Here is a 24,353-nt window from a genome sequence, read left to right on the forward strand (position 1 = left end):
TGTCATATTCATGAAACCAGTTTGAAACTACTTTTGTTTTGTGACATGGTGCATTATCATGCTAGAAGTAGCCATTAAAAGATGTAAACTGTGGCCATGTAGGGATGCACATGGTCAGCAACAATACCCAAATAGACTGTGGCATTCAGGCAACGATTGATTCGTGTTAATTGGCCCAAAGTGTGCAAGGAAAACATTCTCCAGACCATTACACCTCCTCACCAGGCTGGACTGTTGACACAGAGCAGGATGGGTCCATGGATTCATGCTGTTGGCACCAAATTCCCTACCATCTGCATGTCTCAGCAGAAATTTAGAATCATTAGACCACTTAGGATGCATTGGATTTATATACCACTGGACCACTGGCTGAGAATAAGCTCCCTAAGATGTTATATCACGCCAAAAGTGTTGGTTTATTATTATAGTTTGGCTAGTTCCAGCTCAAAGATGATTTACAAGATTAAAAATAATGCTTACCAACTGTTCAGAATATCTAATTTATTCAGCCACCAACACTGATTACAGTAACAGCTCGATTCTGCTCTAATAGGCCTTGTTAACATTGATTAATGTAAGGAAATTAAAGATGTTCAAACATTCTCCCCTTCTATACAGGAGCAAACACTGCTTGCACCACAGTGAGCCTGAAGACAAAGCCATTCTTCATTTGCTCATTGTGCTGGTGTCAGGAGGGCCAAATTGCCCCCACTGATGCTTGGAGCCCTGGTTTTTAAGTAGGCCTCATCAGCAAGACACAATGACAGAAATTAACCCTTTAGTTGTAGCAGCTAATGCATGGGGCCCAGTGTCCCATGTTGATTCAGTGATGATTAAATTGGGGTATTTTATTATATAATATAATTGGCATCAATTGCACTCAAAATAACACTTGAGTATGAATGATTCTGATTCTTGATAGTTTTTTTGATAGATTTCTGATGATTGATAGTTTTGTGCACTACATTGCTGCCACAAGATCAGCTGATCAAAAACTTGCGTGAAACAGGTGTACAGGTGTTCCTAATAAAGTGCTTCATTAGTGTGTATAAATTTCCTTGCATTTCCTTCCTTTTTGGCATATCTGACATTAACTTGAGTTCTAATAATAATAAACACCTCATTTACACTAAGGACTACTTTCCCAGACTCAGGTTAAGGCCAATACTAGACTTTGCGTATGTCCAGTGTTTCGACAAATTGTTGAAGTGTCCTACCATAGTTATGTAGCTTCCTACATAAAACTGCAGGTAAGATATTTTGATAGCCCAAATCACCGTAAAAGGGGGTAAGTAGTAATATAGAACAGCAACATTAATATCACAATAAACGTTTGACTACACTACATTACACTAATAATATGCGAAAGATACTGGATGGAGCTCCATCACTCCAGGAACACAGTTCCACGGCTCCACAGCCCAATAGCCAACACTAGGCATTGGGCCTATTGACACTTTCTACTACTCCAGAGTGTCCCGTTCTGTAAGTGAATGCACTTCAATGGAGATTACACAAGTTGTGTCAGTGTCTGGACAAACCTTCATATCATCTTATGCTTATGTTACCTTAGTTAGAATGTAAACAAAAAACTTCTTTCAGTAGGTATAGTTGGTTCTGTTTTAACATCAAATACTCAGATTTTTACTGTTTATATTTGATCTCTATTATATACCCGTGGGTTATGTTAGAACTGGCGACCTGTCCAGGGTGTATCCTGCCTTCCGCCCGAAGACTGCTGGGATAGGCTCCAGCATCCCCCCGCGACCCTGACGGAGAAGCGGCTTAGAAAATGGATGGATGGATTATGTTAGAAAGTAATTCTAAGAAGTTGCTTATATGAAGAGTTAGATCCATCATCGAAGGAAGTAGGTACACCAACTAGGCAAATGAGAAAACTAGTGTAAGTGAAGAATGAATAAATAACACAGCACCCGAGATGGAATATTATGTATAGTATAGTTATTATTGAGGTTTTTGCATCACGCACACTTATTTTGACCTCTTTGTTTCATATGAAGTCTAACTTGATGTACCAGAGACTGAAAATGCCACAATCTGACAGCACCCTAAATCTACACCCTAACTACAGACCATATAATATATATACAATTGTATGTAAAAGTCAAATGACACATCTTGTTAATTTTCCAAGTGAAAGTGTGCAAGCATTTCCTCTGCAGAGAACACACTCTGGCACATTTTAATGCAAAATTACTGTTTATTTGCTGAATTTAACACGTTGGGAGAAAAAGAACTATAAAATGTGGATTGTGCAGAAGTTATGGCAAGTTTCATTTTTTTACCCAATTTTGCATTACATTACAGCTAAAATGCCATACATAACTGTTCTCTTTAGATGTGCTTATGTATTTTCACTTAGAAAATGAAAACATTTGACTGGGTGTGTTCAAACCTCTGCATTCGAATATACTCTTTTTGAGATCCTTTTGGTCTAAAATAAAACTATAAATGTCAAACGTAGTTGATTCGTTTCTTTGCAAATATACTTAAAGTAAAAGTATTAGCATCTGAAGATGCTCATGAAAGTACATCTAGTGAATACTCACCACTGCCAGTGACACACACACAAATGTACTGGACAAAAACAGAAGTTTGATTCCCTTTTTATTTAAAACACACAATACTCTGCCTACATTCAAGCAGTGGCCAGGCTCAGGATAGCACAGAACTCTACACTACACATCCGTCAAACCATAACAGGAAAGTTTCAAAGACAGACACACTGAATAGACCCACACTACATTATTCAAGTTTACATTCAGAGCCCCTTCTTTGAACAAAAAAAAACCCCAAAAACTACATACTAGATGACCCACATGCAAGAACTATAACAAATTTTTAATTGCGAAGGCTTAGAAAGCTTTAGTTGACTTAGGAAAGCAAAAACCTCGACTACAAGCCTCTGAAACAATAACTGGACACAAGCTTTACTCTTACTGGTACCCTTACTAGGATAATACTGCGCAGCTGAAGTGTAAGAAGCTTCTCCTAAAAGTAGTGGCCACATGTAGATGGACAATCAACAGACTGACCTAAGGTCAGAGACCTCTAGTAACAGAATGGATGTTTAAAAAAGGTAAAGGAACACTGAATTCTGGTCCTCGGAGAAGTGTAAAACATTTGATATTAACATTAGCGGATGCAAGCTGAGCTGGAAATGGAAGAAACTTCGCTGGTTGTGAAAATGTAGTGAATAATGAATAGCTTAATAGTAAAAGCGCAGCTCTCATCTTCAACCTTCCACAGATAAACTATCCCACTGCTGGTTATCATGGAGTGTGAAAGGAAGAAGACTTTTTTTTCTCTTTTTCTAGGAGAAATACTGTGAAGGACAGCAGCTAGAGTTAAGGTGAGGTAGAAAGGTGTAGGAACTGGCCAGTATTTCTTATACATGCCAATAATGGAGTGTTTTAATATGATTATGTCTCAGTGTAAAAAAAGGCTCCTGAAATATCTGCACATTTTTGGCTTTTACTGAAGACTAAAAAAATAGTGAATTTTGTTTCAAAAGGTGCCTGAGAAAGGAACAGCCAAGAGTTGGGCTGGAAAGTTCTCTGACTGGTGTGTAAACATGACAGTACTTGAAAGTGGAATTCCACCAATATTTCCAAACATCTGCATAATCAAATGATTAAGAATCGGACAAAATGGTCATTTAGAATGGTCATATATAAAATGCTTAGCTCTAGAGAAACTTCCAATCAGAATGGTTCACAGTGGTGGTGATAGGAACCAGACGTTTGAAGAGCTTATTGCCTCAAAGATTTTCTCACATAAAATGATTACAAGAAATAATTTGGAATTTGCTGCCTGATGCCTCAGACACTGTTTTAAGATAGTTATGAGAGATGGTTTTGGCCTAAAACATTTTTCAAAAATGAGTGGTGGAGAGTTATGATCAGGAAACTGAAGGCAAAACAGTCCCAAAGAAAATGTATTGCATACAAAAACTCAGGAGAGTTTTCAAGTGGTTTTGGTAATAAGAATAAGCGACTTAGAAATATGTGAAATTGCTAGATTTGTAATTTGGAAATCTTTACCCCGGTTCCTATCACCACCACTGTAAAGATACCTGAGTCCGTAAGTTCTCTACAATTAACTGTTTCACTCTAATGACTTTTGTTTACATCTCAACTGCTGAAAATTAGTGGCTCTGTTTGAATTTTGAAAATTTCGTCTTTGGCCTGATGACATAGCAGCTGATATCATGGCAATGTGAATGGCCAACCAGAGTGAGGTAGGGTAAACAATTCTTTCACCAGCTCCATCCATGATGCAGTGGATTAGAAATGACAGAACTGCTAACTAAATAGGGTAAAATATAACCGATCCTTCACAATATTCACATTGTAAATATCAAGACATCCAGATATTCCAAAAATTATCCAGGAGTTGGACAGTTCCCCTATCTGTGTCTGTCATAAGTGTATAAAAGAATAAATATATAGATAGAAAATCTGTATTCCACTGAGTAATTGAAGACTGTTAAGCAGTGTATGTTCAACTGAAGTAAACAAGTTCCAGTAATGCCTAAAAAAGTTAAATGTAAATAGAGATTTCACATAATCTGAATAGTGTGATAAACCAGCATTGTTCAGGAGTCACAGCCAGGGCTCTATCACTGCCAATGAATCCAATGGTCCAAAGGAAAGGTGAGATCAAAGTGACAGATAGGAGACAGACAGGCGGGGAAGGCACATCCCTCATTCTTCATCAGGGTTAACTAACATGGGACTTCTGACTGTGAATGAGAAAGAAACAGTTGCGTTAAACTATAGTTCATGGGTCTTAAAAGGGAATGCCACTGACTTTTCAAACTCTCTGCATGGCTAAATTAGATTCAGTGTGGTTTGATGTGAAATGCTCCTTTCTAGAGAAATTTATCGAGTCACAATCGTTCAGTGGTGGTGATAGGAAAGAATGTTTACACATACGATAGTTTGAGACAAAGATTTGCCTATTCATGGTTAAGGGTGCATGCAGGCCATTGTAAAGCAAACCCTTATCAAAAGAAAACTTTTTCTTAACCACTGTTTTACCATTATCAGCATCACACAAACAGTTTTAGATATTAAATAAAATGGTTTGCATCACCACCACTATAAAGAAATCTCTGTCTGTAAGTTTCTCTACACTAAACCATTAACTCCCTTTTAAAGCTTAAGCATAAGATTTTCCAGTTATTTCTGAATTAACTGTCAAATTGAGTGTGCCAAAAATACAAGAAAAGTCTCTCAAAGTCACCAGACGGCACCATAAATACACTGTGTCCAAAAGTATCCAGACACCCCTAACAATGAACGAATTCAGCTACCTTAAGGCGTACTCATTGCTGACACCAGTGCTCAGCTGCGCACACACAGCTTGCATAATTTCCAAAGAAAAGCACTGATCAATAGAATGGGACGCCCTGAAGTGGCTGTGCATGATCGTAAGTTCACTATGCCCAAAGCCAAGCGTTAGCTAGAGGGGTATAAAGGCGGAACCGTGTTCTCTGGAGTGATGGAGCTCTATCCAGTACCTTTGAGATGGCCTTCAATTAAAGCCTCACAGCTATGTTCCAACACGTAGTGTAACACCTTTCCAGAAGAGTAAAGGCTGTTACTGCAGCAAAGCGGGACATGAGCAAGTGTCTAGAAACTTTCGGACATTAAGCTGCATTTAAGTCTACTACTTCTGCCAAATGAACATTGTGAAGTTTACATTCTGCACGCTGCAAAAAGCTAAACAAGAAAAGGCACCAGCCAAGACAACTGTATATAAAAAGGCACAACTATTAGATAAAAGTGGAAGAAAAGAGGATCAGCAGATTTTACCTTACTGACCCTTTTGGCCCAAGTCAGGACATCTGGATCTTAAGCAGGCGGCGCCTGCTCTATAAGTGAAAGAGAAGAAAAAGAAGAAAAAAAAAGAAAAATCACAATCAAATTTTTCCCCCCTTAATTATACTAATCCACTGTCCATCCTGCGATGGCTAAATCAAATTTCAGTGCATCATAAAGAAAACATTTTATAGTTATCAAAACTGATATTGCATATTTCAGAGTGCAACAGGTATGGAAAATACCATGACAATGCCAAGTCCCAACTATGAGCTTTATGTGCTGGGAAAATGCCTTTCAACAGTGGCTGGGATGACAGATAAGTTACTTTCTATTCATATATCTTTTTACAATAGTAATGTGAAGAAACTATGATTAAGCCAAACACCTATGTTACCTGTTGTGTTATATCATATAAGGTAATGTTATTTCAGAGAGAGTTAGAATATTGACTTTGGGACTTCAACAATTAGTCCCAGATTACATTTTACCTGTTACCTGTCCTGTTAGCTCCTCATCATTATCAGGGGCTGGAATGATCCTGCCAGTCAAGGGGGACACACCAAGAACCTTAGGTTTCTTTTCAGTTTTGGGGGCTCCCTCCAACACAACTACTATGTATTCACGCTTAGATTCTGGAGCCGGGTCTTCCATATCAGCAAGGGATGCCACTGTCTCAACGGCAGTTGTCGCCTCTGCAACCACCTGACTTTCCATTGCTGGCTCAGTTTCACTTGTTGCTACCTCCACAATTGGACTTGCTGGTACTTCTTCTGGAGCTTCCACAACACCCTCTGAACTTTCTGTTACTTGCTCTGCAACCACCACAGCCTCTAGTTCTGTTGTTGGGGTAATTGGTGCCTCTTCAAAAACAGGTGCAACAAGGACATCCTCTGCTCCTGGGCTAACTGGTACCTCTTCAGCCACTAGGGCAACAGGAATATCCTCTGCTACTAGAGCAATTGGTGCCTCTTCAGCAACTGGAGCAACTGGAGCAACTGAAGCCTCCTCTGTTATTGGGGTAACTGGTGCCTCTTCAGCAACTGGGGCAACAGAAACCTCCTCTGTTACTGGGGTAACTGGTGCCTCTTGAAAAACTGGGGCAACAGAGACCTCCTCTGCTATTGGGATAACTGGTACCTCCTCAGCAACTAGGGCAACAGAAACCTCCTCTGTTATTAGAGTAACTGGTGCAACAGGAACATCCTCTGCTATTGGGATAACTGGTGCCTCTTCTACTTCTTGGGAAACAGGAGATTCCTCTGATGTTGGGGTAACCAGTGCTTCTTCTACTGCTGGGGCAACAAGTGCTTGCACTGTGTCTGGGGCAATCAGTGCCTCATCAGCAACTGGGGCAACATTTACTTCCTCTAGTGTTGTGGCAACTGTAGCTTCCTCTGTTGTAGGGGTAACTGATACCTCTTCAGTCACTACAGCAACAGGTGCTTCCTCTGTTGTCAGGACAACTGGTACCTCTACTATAGGATTGGCTGGAGTTGCGTCTGTTGATGCCTCCTCAACTACTGGTGAAGCTGGACCTTCTGCAAGCTTTTCTGGCTCAGCCTCAAGTGGTGCTATAGCTTCAATCACTGGAATTTCCTCCTCTACAGGAACCACCAATGGCTTCTCCATCACAGAAGCAGCAGCTATCTCTACATGTTCTTGGGCCACTGAAAGACAAAACCGATGAGCCAAACCATAATTTATCCAGACAGCAGGAACTCATGTATCCAGTGCATTAGTGGCAACTAAACCTCCTCCTGGAGATCTACTTTCCAGCACAGTCTGATTCCAATCAACATCTGATGCAACCAATCAAACACTTTTAAAGACGTTAATGAGCTGGAGCAGGTGAGGCAGGTTCTGGAACAAGACTCGGATAGATCTCCAGGACCAGGATTGATGACCACTGCAGTAGACCACGGTCTAGTTCCACTCTATTATTAAATGAAAGAAAAATGCACATTGGAAGGTGAGGATTCATTGGTCCCGATACTCTTAAAATTCTATATAACCTGGTGAAGAGACTTAAGTTTATATTTATGAGAAGAAGCACACAGATACCTCTGAAGAACAGTAAGATACTGAAAGGGACAAGAGGATGGATAGACAGACCAATAACAAAAACCGTAACTGTACTGTAATTCTGAGATCCATCAAACTCCTCACTGAAAAGCAGTTGTTCCGTTATCTTTTCTTTGTCAAAAGCTTCATTTCAGCCTTGTTTTATTAAAAGACAGTCCCTTTTCAGAGTGACAAAGTTAACCAAAATGACAAAATCTTATCTAAAGAACTAAAAGAAGTATATCAGAAAGATGGACATTTCCATATCGTCACTCTCTGAAAAAAATCATTTGCATCTCATCCTTTACATTGCTGAAAACTTTGATGGACCAACAAAAATGCTCCAAAATTACTTGGAATAAAATCTACATTAAGGTTTTTGTCCCCTCTTGTAAATTTACTATTTTGGTGATCATAATCTGCAAAGTTTTCTTTAACGAATATTAAAACTCCAATAGCCAGTAGTTTTTTGAAGTTACTGTTAGCAAAATGTTATCATCAAGGAGTTGATCACAACTGAACAAGGTTTCAAACCTCAGCCCAACAACATTAACGAGGCGTACACTGGAGGAAGGATACAGCAGAAGGAAAAAGTCAAAAGGTGTCCGTGCATGCATACTCTTTGTAAAAGCTTGTGTCTAATGAAAGGACTAATTCATTAGAGCCAATTCTCCTTCAGGAAGTGAGACAAAAAGCATGCAAATCAGGTCTTGGTAGGTCCACTACACAATATAGAGTCAACATACCAGGCCTTACTGCCAAATATCACTAAGAAATGCACACACCACTGGGGAAAAAGGATCTGTGACACTGTCTCTGTGCTATAGTGGCAGAGTCATATTTATAAGCTATAAATGTCTTGTAGCTTTCATAATGAATGAATATGCAAGAAGTGTGGTTTCCTACAAAATTTCCAGGATGTCATGTTTGGCAAAAACAGACCAAATTAAGAGACAAATTGACCACAAAACATATTTTGAGTTAAAGACTTTTATTAACGTGAATTCCCTTGACCACACTTTGATCACATGACTACTTAGGTCAATTAAAGAAGCAATAGGAATGACCACACAAATACTTTTGTTTGTTAGTAGTAGGAGTTCCCTTTCGGTTCAGTTACACAGACGAATACTTTAGGCTCTACATATATATAAAAAAAAAAAGAAAAGAAAGAAAGAAGAAAAAAAAAAGATGAGAAAGGAAAATCATACCATCACAGACATAAAACTGGCAGTCTCAAATAGAGCTGGCTCATAAAAGCAAAAAACCCAAAGTTAGATTAAGGGCACAAAGCTTCACACTAAGCTGGCGTGTACCAGTGATATCTGGCAGAAAAGCGTAAAGGCCTTTATGCAATTTAGACAAAGCATTACTGAAAATTCTAATACAACATAATTTCAAACAAATCTATGCTCGTATTTTTGCATGCATTTTAGAGGAGGTAAGGCTAAAGGTTAGCAGTTACAGGCTGGTTCAGATTTGTAAACAGTGAGGTTGAGTAAGAGGTGCATAGAAGTAAATGTGTGTGAGAGAAAAGATCAAGAGTAGATGAGGAGGAAAGGGCTTGCTGGGTGGGATTTTTGGTCACATTTCATTTTAAAAAGCAGCATCTTCACAGTGTTTTCTAAGTCTCCTGACATCAAGTAGGTCATTTTCATTACTTCCTTAACTGCAAGTATTGGCTCCAAGTGTAGATTCTGTCCCTGTTGACAAGGGAATTATATCCAAGCAGGAAATACATATTTATTTAGTTACTAATTCTCAAAAAGGTTTCAAACATCTCTAGGAAATTCCAGAACTGTCAACAGAAATGTACACATTATAAACTAATTACAACTAAAAGTGACCAATATTCACCATTGCAGAGGTATACAGCATAATTGTATAATACTACTCCATTTAAAGGCGAATTCCACCAATTTTTCAAAATTTCTGCATAATTCAGCCATTAAAATGTAAAATTAATTCAGAGTGGTGGAAATGCCTTTACAGTGGTGGTGATAGGAACCAGTGGTTATAAGGTTTACAATACAAATACAGCCGTTTCATTTACTATCCAAAACCACCATGACACCTACAAGTGCCCTACATGTACCCCTCCACTATGAACAGCTTTTGGAAAATGTTTTGGCCAAAATCTCAGAATTAGAATCTTTATTCTATCAAAACCATTATAAAACAAAGACTTGTGCATGAGGCAACACATTCATAACCCATTCATGATACAAGCTTTTTAAGGCTTTAAACGCATCAGACGTCTAGTTCCCATCACCACAGCTGTGAACAATTCTGCAACGGCAAGTTTCTCAAGAATGGAAGCATTTCACATAAAACCACTGTGAACAACTTTTTTGATTATGTAGAAATTAATTAAAAAAAAAAAAAAGGTGTCATTCCCTTTCAAACGCCCTTTTCCATTCAGCAGGTGTCTCCAGCACAAATAAATAACTGGCAAAACCAAAGACACAAGAAACGCTATAGGAATCTCTATGGAAAGCTGAGTCAGGAAAGTGCCTGTTGCATCTAGTTTTACAATGTGCGTCTGTTGTTCTATAAAAGGTAGTGTATCCATGATACCACTTTATGAGTGGGAGATATGCCAGTGTGCTGAAGGGCCTCTCTTTTTGACCAGGTTTTATGTACGGGCGAGAATGTATGTGTGCGTTTTGGCTTTTTTGGTTTTACATGCGCATGTACCCTAAGGCCGATCAAGCCTCTGTATTGGCAGCCTCTGTTGTTGGCTCCTCCTGTGAGGCTGGTGGCGTACCGTTGCTCTCAGCTGCAGGCTCCTCTGGGGCAGGGGCAGCAACCACAGGAGCCTCCAGTGCCTCTGCAGCAGCCTCCGCCTGCTCTGCCTCCTCAGCCACAGCCGCCACCTCTTCCACTGCTTCCACGACAACCACCTCGACCGTCTCTGCGACCGTCTCTGCGACCGTCTCTGCGACCGTCTCCACAGGGCCCGCCTCCTCTCCGTTAACTTCTGCAGCCAGCTCCAAAGGTCCCGCCTCTTCTCCATTAGCCTCTGCTACAGCCTCAACTGCTTCCTCTGCCTCCTCAGCATCATCTTCTGCATGCAGAAACAGAAAAGACAAAGTTAGACCAAAAAAAAAAAAACAAAAAACAAAAAAACAACAACATTACTGTTCAGTGTGCATACAGTACTGTGCAAAAGCGTTGGGCACTTAAAATTATGTATAAAAAAAAAAAAAAAAAAAAAAAAAAAAAAAACCTAAATAATTGCAGCAACCCAATCAATATCTAATATCTAGAAGGGCTGAATGATAAACAGTTTAAATCATTTTTACATTTGGGCATTGTTTTGTGGTTGTTAGATGGCTGTCAAGGTGTTGCTGTTGATCTGATTTTCCAGGTGGTTGTTAAGGTGTTCTTGGCTGTTGCTATGGTACTCCATGAGGTCGCTAAGATGATGCTAAGCCATTAATATGGGATCCTTTTTTTTTTTTATATGGGATCCTCTTTTTTCTTAGATTGCTAAGGTGTTGCTAGGTCATTGCTATACCATCACAAGTAGTTGCTAAAGCGTTGGTAGGCCATTGCTATGCTAAGGTTTGGAGCTTAACAGAAAATAAAGACTTTTGCACAGTAATATATCTTATCTGTAGCATTTAGTATTAATATCCTCAGATTTACATTGAGGTTACTAGTCATGTATGCAATACCTAAACACAAATATGAACTTTGAAGATTTACTATGAACTGCACAAACGCTCACTGATACCCTCTCTCTAACACATTTTACAAGTTTGGGTCTCTAGTCAAATTACATGTTACAAGATATCCTCCACAGAGTACACACTTTTACACTTTTAAATGCATAATCACTCTTTATTTGCAGAATTTAACATACGGGAGAAAACATAAAATGTGACCTGTGCAAAAGTTATGGCACACTATTTCATGTAGGGCTGGGCGATACAATCAGTGTTATGACAACATAAAATTTCATATCAGTTAATATTGATAGATTTAGCGATAAATGTCAAATCATTATTCCTTAAGTTTGAAGGCTGATTTTTGCTCCCAAGTGGTTATTTGCTGTTTTAACTATCCTTTAAGGTCGGACAAAACACTCACCATACAGTGCAACATTTCAAAATCTGTCACGGAACAGTGGGAGAAATATTCTGGTTAGCTGTTTTTACCAGCTGGAAAAGCACATTTTTTGTAATATTTATAATTTATGAAAGAAAACGGATTATTTTAGCTGTCTAATGACAAGCACAAGGCTACTCAGTTACAAGTGCTAAAATGCTTAGTTTCTCAACAACGTCAGACTAATGCAAACAGCAAACATTAGCTGAATGTCAAAGATGGATCACACTGCCTCATTCTTATCACTCCTACCACATCCATGTCAGAGTATATCACAGTATTCAAACACCAGCTAACAAACATCTGGATTTCTCTATTCTATCATAGTAGATTGAGGGATGGAAAAACTGCAATATATCTGATGCTTGCTGTGCAAAATCATTAAACGCAGTGTGAATCTGTCACACTAGACAAACAGTCCTCCTTTTAGGTGGAACTGAAAACAGTGCTTTTCTTTTGGTTTTGTTTAATATACAGTAACATTAATTCAGCCGTGCTGTGTGAGTGACTGAGCACTGCTTCAGGTTCTCTCTTTCTCCACTGCAACACACAGCATCTGTGATTTACTTTTGTTTAAATCAGTACATTTGGGCAATCATTTTACGTGTCGTCACTGAATCATGTCGAAAAACTCAAGTGTGCCCTCTTGTGGAGGCAGCAGTAGTGTTTTCCTTGAGGTAGAAAATGCCACCAGGGCTGTCACTTTAACACAGAAGCGCCAAAATGGTCTATCAAACATTTCTATTGAGGAAAGTTATATCACAATAATTATTATTGTTTTATCACCCAGCCCTAATTTCATGTGTTTTCCCCCCTCACTGTGTTGAATATGTTGAAATATATAGAAACTGTGCGCTACAATTTGCCAAAAGTAAGTCTGTTCTCTGTAGAGGACATAACTAATTTACAGAAAATCAACAAAACATGTAATTAGACCAGAGGTGTTCAAACTTTTGCGAATTGGTAGAGTAGTATGCAAATCAATCAAACCAAAAACCTCTTACAGCAGACAGCATGCAAAAGCAAGAATACAGTGGGAGGGAGGAGAGGAAATTGAGAAATAGACCAAATTTACAAGTTAGAACAAGTAGGAGAAGAGAACGAAAGGTAAAAGGGGTGAGGGGAGTGAGAAGAGGGGGGAGGAACAGTAAGATGGTTGAGCCTTACCATATGCTCAAAGCCACCAGTACCAGTAACTCTGTAAAATCCGATACCACGGAGACAGAACCAAAGGGGCTTCTGTTGCGCACATTTAATGAAGCCAAGATGGAAGCATAACTCCTACATGGCTTCCCACATATTCAAAAGCAGAGCCGTTTAAACTTTAAGCTATGAGGCATCAATTTTGAAGGAAAAAAAAAAAAAAAGAGCAACAGTGAAAGAAGAGTAAAGTGCTTTTGGTGGAAAGAATACAGAGAGCAGGACTGTTATTAGCAGTACTGTGCAGAAGGAAGAGAGACATCCAAAGAGTCCTGACTGAAGACTATGGGCGCCAAGTCTCGATTGACCCAGTTAGTTAAAACTCTGGAAAGAGTCAGAACAAAGACAGCAGTTAGAAAAGGAAAGAAAAATTTCAGATCAGTTCTTTTTGGGTTAGCTTTAACATTTGATAACTCTCTTTTCAGATTTAGCGAATTTGGGGTTAGTAATACACAAAGTATTAACTGTGCTTCTGAAGGTACACCTAATTAGCATTAGCAATATAGCTCCATATGCTATGATGCACAACACATGGAGTACTAAAGAATCTCCAATTATTTGCTAATGTTAATTTTAAAAGCACTTTTGTAAGGGGACTCAAGGGGATAACAGCATCTGCTAAACGCTATAAACGTCAATTTTGTTAGCATAGCTGTGCAAAATATCCCACTAAAAGCATTTAGACTTTTATTGAATGACTGGGCTTAAATGTCAATTTAGAAAACTCTTGAAAACTGAGGCTAACCAATGGGTAATTGAGTGGGAATGTGGGCAGGGATGTTGGTGGGAATATGGGTGGGAATGTGAGTGAGGATATTGGGAGAACAATTTAAGACAAGTACAGATAGGCCATTTAGGTGAAAAGCCAATAGGAGTGAAGGAGGGTGGAGCCCTGTTCTGATTAACAGGAGCTCTGACCAATACGATTCAGGTTTAACAACAGACAGGAAGGGCAAGGCATCAATCAGGGCGTCTATTTTAAACTCAAACACAGAACACCAGCAAAAAGTCATGCAGCTCATCATTTTCAAAGCAATCTCACACCTATACAGCTTTAACCAGATTTAATAAAGAAACATCTATAAACATACACGTTGGCCTGTGCAGCAAAATAAATGCCCCTGTCTAAATATTTAGTGAAATATTTATAGCAATACAGACCTAAAGCTGGATTATTTTGAGAAAATATTGGGGACTCAAAATACAGAGCATTTCAGACAGAAGAACTGCGAGTACTTTCAAACTGTCAGTAATGTAAACATCCATCCATCCATCCATTTTCTAAGCCGCTTCTCCGTCAGGGTCGCGGGGGGGTGCTGGAGCCTATCCCAGCAGTCTTCGGGCGGAAGGCAGGATACACCCTGGATGGGTCGCCAGTCCATCGCAGGGCAGTAATGTAAACACTTCTGATCAAATTTACTGATTTTTCTCAATTTCGGCATAATTCAAAGTTTGAGGTGTATTTATTCAGATTGATAGAATGTGAAAATGGTTCACTGGAGAGAAATTTAACATTTTCACAGCAGTGGTGAAGTTTTAATAAATAGGCTTTTTGTTGGAGTTTTATTTTGCCTCAGAAAACCCTGTACGTGTACCTCTCCACCATGAATGGATTAAAATAATAATAATAATAATAATAATAATAACAACAACAACAACAACAACAACTACACTTTAGGCCAAAAATATCATAAAACAATGTCAGACATCAGGCAGCATATATCTAAACATTTTATATAACTTTTTGTGATATCATCACCACTGTGAACCATTCTGACTCTGTACTCTGCATTTCACATCAAAGCACCCTGAAAGGCTCGGTTTACATTTTAACAACGCAATTACGCAGAAATATTTAAAAACGGGTGTAGTTCCCCTTCAAGCATTTTATTTACTTGTATAGCAAACGCATAGTCGCTATGCTTTTTATCTTACAGTACTGCATGGACATGAAGCAGTACAGCAAGGGTGAAGTGGGTCAGTGGAGTTTCTTCTCTTTACAGCTTTGATATGAAGGTAAAAACCTAATGAACAATGATTAATAATTGTATTTTTGAAGGGCTATTTGACTGGAAATGTTCCAGAAAGCTTACATTATATTAAACCATTACATTATATCAATCAATCAAACAATCAGCCTTTATTTAGTCTCTGAGAACACTGCGGGTGCCCTCATTTACAACGTTGGTGAGTTAATACAGAGCAAGGGATTGATAATGTGTAAGAACTTTATATTAAATCTAACACTAAATACTGCAGTTCTGTTGTCTTCCAAGCCATTTTATAGCACTGCTTTACTAATAACCAACTTATTCGAATGAAGCGTCTTTAAAAGGCCATCAGCATCCTTGCCAACTGATGCAGTTCAAGCAATTTCTACCATGACAAGTAAGCATTATGTTCTGAATTGACAATATCATGATTACACGGATGTAAAAAATTTTAAATAAAAAAAATAAAAACCTAAAACATTAATCAGAACAGGGTAACCATGTGATCTTATCATATAAGATGATGTGCAGTGTTCTGCGGTGATCAGCCAATAGGACTAACAGAGTGGGAGGAGACACCATGCAATGGGCTCCTCCACTTTCACAGTGGGTGTAATAAATTTAATAAAAGACAATTTAGTTGAAATGGAGTTTCTTTCTTTAATGATGTCGACAATGAGATGGCAAAATGGCAAATTTCTCAAAGCTGTGACTACAAGTACAAATATTAACAACATTCTGACAAGTGTTTATGTAACTGGGACACGCAGTTTTAGGATGATTCATTAGCATTATTCATTAAGTGAGTGCAGAGTCAAAAAGTGTTAGTAAAGTTTCAGAGCAGAGCAGAAGAAAGTATTTAATCACAGAAAAAACAGACTCATGCTCCTCTTCTGATGGTTTGCACCATGACTGTGAAAATTAGGACGATGCTTATGAAAAATGGAATGAAACCACCTGGATACTCACCCTTGCCATCCTCCTCGCCTAAAATACAAAAGACAAATGTTAGCTAGGCAACACAATGAGGCCTCAAAAACACCTACATTTCTGACTGAAATAACCCTGATGCTGCTTAATGGCTTCCTTTTAAATGACCGTTCATTCATGTCAAATGTAGAGCTCCATGTTTATATTACAAGGCATTTAGAGCCATTTGTAACTTGGACAAGAGTCTTATAGTGTCTGAGAACCAGAAGCATTAGAAATGTTTAATATAATACATGTCTGAATAAAGGAATGAAGCCGACTGTCGCAGTGTGGTAATAAGACATAAGAAGAAAAAATAATTTGATTAAATTCTGTAATAAGTCTGGAAATAATCAAGGAATTGCTTGTACTGCAACATAAAGCAAGGTAAAGTAGATCACATGATTAAAGTAGCCACAGGTAGCCCAACATTAATATGAGAACAAGTGTTACACAAGAACTTCTTGGTGGGCGCTACAGATAAAATTCAACATCACAGCTTTTTCTTAATATATCACTGTATCAGATCACATTTAATTTGCATTAGTAAAGTTAATGAACTGTGGCGTCCCAAGTACTGTTACTTTATGCTAAAATAAGGTCTTGGAAATCTGCGACAGCCCTGTTTTATTCTCTCATATTGTGACACCACAGAGAACTTTACACAGTATTAAGGATTAAGAAGACTGTAACCAGAATTCCAGACACTAAACCTATTATTTATATATCTATGGAGTTTAAAAGACTCCTTAAAAGCAGTCTGTAGCACCCAGTAAAATTCCTATATAGCATTTAACTGCTAGATCCTGAATACCTGGATACCAAGTGCACAAAATAGAATTTTATTAGAATTACATCATGCATATACTTAAAAGCAAAAAGCAATATCACTGTGTATCAATGTTATAATATTCCATTTTAGACCTTCGCTCAGCATCACAAAAACTACCATTTTAAAGCGGTCTGTTACATTAGTATGAGAAGATATTTATTAAAAATGGTACCGTCCATTTCTACTTAGCAGGAATAAAGTGTTTGAATAAGGTTCTGTTTGGTTGATATACTATACTTGGCCTGAAGAGAAAGTTTTACAAATTTGCTCACTATTTTTAACCTGAGTATCATAGATACTGGGCTAAAAATACACTCACTGCTGGAGAGAGAATGTAACCTTTCACCTACTCTCCTCCTCAGCCAGCACTCAAGTGTCTGTCAACATGGTAAGTGACGAGTAAGCTGACCAGTTTTGTGACCACCATGTTATGCAGCAAGAGGTCAAACAGAATTCCTTGAAGAATTGCTAATGTCCCCCAACCTTCTCAATTCTCGACTTACTTTTGGGTGGCCAAGGTTTGGGCTTCCAGTCATCCTTGGGCCGTGCCTGGATCCCGGACATACGGTCAGAAAAGCGGGTGCTGTCTGATGCCACCGTTTGGTAGGCCTTAAAAAATAAAAAAAATAAAATAATTGATTTTTTCCTTTTTTCATGTAGAGATGGATGTCATAACCAACAAATGCTGAGCATAACTCACATATGCCATGGCACCAGCAAAAGCTCCACCGCACAGAACTACATACAGAATATTTTCGCCTGTGCCGCCAGGGACAGACGACATGAGCCTCCGAGGAGCAACTGTAAGGAAAAGAAAGCAGGACGCTAAGACAACAGGAAGGTATTCTGTTTTTCGAACAGTGCAAGTCATTTAATCTTGATCCCAGCTTTATATAGCCACAGCTATACATATTTTCATTTAAAGGAATGCTTTGGTAAATCAAATCTACAAATTAATCCACTTACTCCAGATGCAGTCAATCACAAAGACATATTTGGAGTCTAAATTTCTCTTCTTGAGTTTAGAGGCTAATGCTGCCAACATACACTAGAACTCAATAGTCACCCAAACAGCATAAACAATCTCCAAATCTTCTCAAAACCACACCCAGGTCAAGTTTACATAATTTTACTAACACAGCGAGCAGCTACTTCAGACAACACCAGGGCTGGTATTCACTAATACAAGACTGATCTCAGATCAGAATCCTCCATATTTATAGCTGTTGCTGTTACAAATACTGAAAGTTTTCAAAGCTCCAGTTCTAAAGAAGCTACGCAAAGCGTGGACTCCAAATGTGTCTCAGTCGAACAACTTTATCATTTCATAAGTGGAAAATTATGCAAATTATATTTTTCCCAGGGGTCACACTTTGAGCAGCCCTGCTTTAGAGTGGGCGATTGTGTTGTGTCATTCTTGGTTTTCTTGACCCAGGACGTTTGACCCAAGTAATTGCTAGAGGGATTGACCTTAAGGGTCAACACTAGCCTGTAGTGCAGCAGACAGGGCTTTCATGAGAAGGTGCTGAGCTGCGTCCTGAACAGCAGGATCACTGTGCACTTGCACTGCAGGGAGCAGCTTTAGCTGTCCAGAAATATGCCGGTCAGAAACAAGCTAAGCCTTTAACAAAGTTCATCTGCAAAAAACAAACTCAATACTACACAGGCATAATCTTTCTCTAAAAGGTTTTAGCTGCTTTTAGGTGTTTTAAAGACAAATCACCAAGTCAGAAGATCAGAAATGTGCAAACCTCTCTGCCCTCATGTAGGCACCACTGTCTATGCGAAAAGCACCATGTTATTAAAGCCTTGCATATCTTTATAGTTAAACATAAAACTCAAACTCTGCATCGACTTTGCTCAGTTCTGAGCTGAAATAAAGGGCCCATATTAAACAAAATCAAAACACTGTATATTTTTGAAATAAGAGTTTAATGCACACACTTAAAAGATTCAAGAGTTATTTAGTAAAGAAAACTGTTCTATATAGAACCATGAACACTCGAACCCTTTCCATGATTAAAGGGTTCTTTGCAACATGAAAGGATTCTTAAGATTGACGGAGAATGTGCTGTATGGCTCTATATGGAACCGTTTTATATGGAAAGGGTTCTCTATAGCACCAAAAAAGGTTCTTCTATTGTTACCATGTCAGGCTTGTTACAATAGAAAAAACTGTTTTGGGTGCTATACAGAACAAAAAGGTTCCGTATAGTGCCACCTAAAGCATCTGAAGAATCCTTTCACCCTTTAATCATGCAAAGGGTTCCTTGAGTGTTCATGGTTCTACACAGAATCATCTTCACTAAAGAACCCTTGAGGAACCATCATTTTTAAGTGCGTAGTATTTAAACACATAAACTAGCCTAAATGTTAGCCTACAGCAGTTTAGCTACGTTCAATGTCACAGAAGTTACAATGACTGTTTTAACCCTTTCTGAATCAGCCAGAAGACAGGGCAGCCAATCAGAACAGATCTAATCTGCATATACCTGTCTTAAAGCAACAGCAGAATAAACCAGTTCAATTCTAAGTGACCTAAACTGACATTTTCCTTTTTTCAGCTTTCCCTTTCTAATCCTAATTACATCAGTGCCAAAACGCTGGGGCCAAACTTTTGTTTACTACAAAGCCACTTGGACTCGCGTCAGTTTCTGCTCTGCACGTGCAGACCTTCAGAGTCCTTATCAGACTCGTAATTACCAAACTAATGGAGCTGGGAGTGCGGCCAGGGCTGTGGACAAACTCTCTATGAGGGCCCAGGAGATAACAGAGGAACTGGACTATACTGTATTTCTAGGAGGAAAAAGTTCTCATATTCTCCCTCTTAATCCCATCACTCATGCCCTCCTACAGAAAAAAGGCTCTAGACACCACTGTGTTATTTATACCAGCTAATCTGTTAATCTGTTTCAGGAGTCAAAGGGTACACAAAGAGGAGAGTGCGTGTATTAGAGATGCTGTGTCAGTAGATTAGACCAGTACAACCTTCTTAGGGAAAAGCCGTCTCAGCTTTTAATCCACAATTTTTGAAATGCAGAATTCAATGTGAACAAGTGAAAATGTCCGAAGATTCAACAGTATCAGCCACTTTACTAGTAGATATGATATTTTAGCATGTTTGATTTCAGTTTTCTGGAATCCTTTTGATGAAAGCAACCAATTTTGTGAATATTAATTAAATTTAACATGACCTAATCAAATTTCATGAGTAAAAATCTAACTTTTTAATGACTGAATTCTAATTATTACACATCTAAAACAATGTCTGCTGGTAAAAATGAGCTCTTACATTCTTACATGCAATAACTGAATTCCCAGATGTTACTGTAAACTTCACAGTAGCAAGAAATTAATTTTTCCCAACGCTACAACTGATCACCTATGGGCAAAAACTGTCCCACTCAGAGAAACACGAGTGGGAGCCGAGGGTTTTACTGATAAATACGAACCAATGTGGAAGAAAAATATATACACACACACGTGCATATATTAACAATATTTTATGATTTAGATAAATGCCAGTGTACTTGAATATATACATATAAGTAGATGAAATAAATGAATCAATGTTTATTACATACATGTAAAACATATCGCTGCTGTCAGAACAAAACCTTATATCTCTATTTTTGCTGTTTTTCAGTTTTAACATAATTTGAAAATGTCTGTTGCTCTTTACACTTTGTGTAAAATTCATAATGACTGGACCAAAGGAAACTGCTTAAAATGACTCGTAAAAACATCTGGTTCCATTGACTTACATTATAATTAAATTAGTTTTTTTCCATCTCCTGTAAAGTTACCATTTGGGAGATACAAGGTTTTGTTCTGACAGTAGCGATATATGGAAATGTACTAAAACTGGACACATAATTTTACAAATATACTGAAACAGATTTCCTTTGCATACAGGAACAGACATATAGGCTGTATGTCAATAGTCCAGCTTTAGGTTTACGGCTCTTATCTCTGTGTCAACATGAATGTAGGGCAACTGACAAGGTGGTTGTGCAGAACATTTGTGTAAAATACTGCACAGCATTTCATTTCGTTGTTAAAACTGGTTAAATAATTCACCAAATTCCTCCTCAGTCAGGTTTTAACCCATAACCAATCCTGTGAACACACAGAACGCAGCCCAGCCCGTTCTCTCACGTCTGCTGCAACATCTTCTGGAAATGAAAGGAGGCCGTTGAAGAGCGCCGTAGGCCTTTTCTGTAAACGATTTAAAGGATTTGGAGCTAGAATACGGACCCGTTCAGCTCGACACTCAACCTGCATCCTTAAAAAGATGGCACTTCAAAGGCTCTTCAGAAAAAAAAAAGAATGGTTCTGGTTAGAGTTCTATATGGAACCATTTCATACTTGAATGACTTGTCAGATTGATGGAGAATGTGTTGCATGTGGTTCTAGAAGAGGTCTGCTGTTGGTACTATGTCAAGCTTGTAACAACAGCAGAACTGGTGCTGTCAATCTGAAGAACCATTTAGGCATGAAGTGGTTCTAAACAGAACCCCCCCCCCCTCCCCTCCCCCGCACGTTCAGCAACACGTGAACCACGGAGGAACCATGTTCCTCGCCCTCCCCCTCTGCAGTCCAATGAAGGTCACACATTAAAAGTCCTAGTCATTATTCAAGAACACGAAAAAGAAAACATCCAAATAAGTCACGCTTATCCCGCCCTCCGTTGCGCAATTTCATGTTTTATAACCGAGCTGGTGGGGGAGGTGTACCTTTATACTGCAACTGAACAACTTAACAAAAATAAATAAATAAACCAAGAAAAAAAAACAAAAAAAAGTCTACAAAAAATAATTAAAACTAAAGTGACAATAATATGACAGTCGTCTTATGACGGTGCCATCATGAAATGGTGGTAATAACAGTGTGGGGTTTAGGCCCATGTGCTCGGTTTGTACACTGTGTACTTTTTGGCTGCATAACCACGCAGTCAGTTCAATGTGTCTCATTACACCGAAAAAATATGATGCATAAGCACAAAACAGCTAACCTGACCTTCGCTGTGCCCTCACAACTGAACTACAGTACCTTAAACTGCATACACTTCACATTTCTCCTCGTGAATCTTACTAAATAACTTTATTTTATTTGAATGGAGTGCTGAGTGAGTGTCTACTGCAACCCCCAGGCCCTGCCGTTGACGAGGCTGCTGTTGGCCCTGCTCGGACTCTAACCAGAACAGACTAACCCGGTTCTAAAACACGAACGAACCGCGTTTCTCACCGGCTCCATTCAGGCTGGACCGGACCGTGAGGGCCTGCCGGACCGCACAGCGCCGCCACGCCGCTCTGACCGCGAACATCTTCACTCACTCAGCCTGGGTTGTGAAACACGGCCGCTCGGAGACGGAATGAACCCAGAGAGACAGACACCAAGGGGGCGTGAGGACACAGCAGCATATATACACCACAAAAAAAAGGCCTTTCAAAATAAAAGTCCCGACGGATCAGATTTGAAGGGCATTACTGGCGCTGGAACTTGCCATCATACATAGTCATGTAGGTCACTAGGCCTGTGATGTGTAAGTTACAGTGGGGTCCAAATATGCTTCTTTTTTGCCTTCTTTCTGAATTAATAATTAATTAATGAATACATATTTTTTTCTGAATTAATTCAATTAATTAATGAATAAATAATATAATTAATAATTAGGATTGCTACATATATATATATATATATATATATATATTAGTAGTATTGTTACACGCACTATTCATATTAGTATTTCATGTTTGTCCTCCTTTTGCTTTATGCGTCTCAAAAAAAATTAAAATACTATTAAATATTGTTAATTCAGTTATTTGTATTCAACATTTCACACTGCTGCACTACATCCAATTAAACAGGACTAATTATGCTTTCTTTTTAAACAAACATGCAGTTGCTAAGTGTTTTAAGGACTGATGATTTCCAAAATATGCTCAGAAAAGCATATTGTGATGTAATTTATCATGATGACAATAAATATTTTCACACTGTCCTGCTCTACTGCTAGTGCTACTTGTAATCATATACAGTCATGTAGGTTACTAGATATATAATATATACCCAGTAGGGTCCAAAAGTCTGAGACCACTATAGTGAAAATGCTTTTTTATTACAAATGATATTACCATAACAATGTTGGCACAGCTGGCACAGACCGATCACTAATAGTGACAAATACCTTTCAAGAATAGATTCACTAGCGACGTCTGAACGCGGGCTTCTATAGAAAGACCAGAGAAACTTTACGAAGGCCTGAACATGACCAGTGTCACACATCCACTTAAATCTGAATTAGAAATAGTGCAAAATCTTGAATATTTCTTAATTTTAATGAACTTTTCCTTGTTTTATTTTTTTTTCAAGATTCTAAAACATTCTGCTGTTTATTCCAGGTTAAAATGAAAGCATTCTCAGCTTTTTAAAAGTAGTTTTACCTTTTTGGACCAACTGTATCTATTCTTGCACTATGGCTAGTAATTATAGCAATAAAAGGTTCCGGATGTGAAGAGCAGTAGTACTGCGATAACTAATGCCACAAACATATAGCCCACTATTAAATAAAAATAAATTCTAATATTTACCAATATATTAATATTAATCAATCTATATTGCTATTATGTACAACTACCTATAAATGATCAAGTTACCTATGCTGTCCAATGGACAACAGAAGTGGACCATTCAAATTAAAAACTCAACAGATGAAAATTGTATGAAGGCTATAGCCACTACTAACATTTGCAGTACTGTTATTATAACTAACACTAAAGACCTCAAATGCAGTATTAGGTTTGCCAGACAGTGGATGGGACCTTTAACAAAAAAACCTCATATCTTGTACAGTGAAGAGCAGGTCCTATGACACACTAAAATATCACATGATAAAATTGGTGGGCATACTGAACAATAGTATTACGTGCATGGCCCAAATGTATGAATAAAAATAAATAAATAAATCAGTTCTTGCATAATTTATTGCAACTAGTCACAACTGCAGACCTGATGACTAATGGGCTTTCCAACAACTTTACAACCCAGTTTTCATTTATCAAATATAAATATTCATTCATATATCGTATATAAAGTAGCTGACCTGTGACGAGACGCCTTTTTAATGAACACCACTACACTGTTGCATTGGAGATAACTGTCCCAACCATCAGCATTTTAACAATGACACTACAAAATATTTCTGGAAGGCTCTGTTAATTACTCACACATCTACCTATAAAATAGTGGACAGCTGTGCACATTATTTTGATCTTGTGGCAGAGAAAAACAACTAAACCATCTTCTTGCTTATATTGGTACACTTTTTGCTTGTGT

The 24,353-nt window shown here is 38.4% G+C and overlaps 1 protein-coding gene across 3 annotated transcripts; it reads right to left on the reverse strand.

The window, feature by feature from the left end:
- Positions 1–2,611: 2,611 nt before the first annotated feature.
- On the reverse strand, positions 2,612–22,418 carry si:ch211-235e9.8 (uncharacterized protein LOC100002196 homolog). 3 transcript variants are annotated; one of them, XM_017692013.2, is made up of 8 exons: positions 22,263–22,418; positions 17,716–17,816; positions 17,519–17,624; positions 16,184–16,201; positions 10,678–10,977; positions 6,345–7,516; positions 5,841–5,899; positions 2,612–4,765 (listed from the first exon to the last, which is right to left on the reverse strand). In XM_017692013.2, the coding sequence occupies exons 1-7, from the start codon at positions 22,339–22,341 to the stop codon at positions 5,864–5,866; spliced, it is 1,812 nt and encodes a 603-aa protein (XP_017547502.1). In that variant the 5' UTR covers positions 22,342–22,418; the 3' UTR covers positions 2,612–4,765; positions 5,841–5,863. The 3 variants fall into 3 exon arrangements, with proteins under 3 accessions (XP_017547502.1, XP_017547500.1, XP_017547501.1); XM_017692011.2 differs by having other exon boundaries at positions 22,251–22,415; XM_017692012.2 differs by having other exon boundaries at positions 6,338–7,516; positions 22,251–22,414.
- Between the last annotated feature and the right edge of the window lie 1,935 nt (positions 22,419–24,353).

The sequence above is a fragment of the Pygocentrus nattereri genome, chromosome 8 (assembly GCF_015220715.1).
Source record: "Pygocentrus nattereri isolate fPygNat1 chromosome 8, fPygNat1.pri, whole genome shotgun sequence".
Classification (NCBI taxonomy): domain Eukaryota; kingdom Metazoa; phylum Chordata; class Actinopteri; order Characiformes; family Serrasalmidae; genus Pygocentrus; species Pygocentrus nattereri.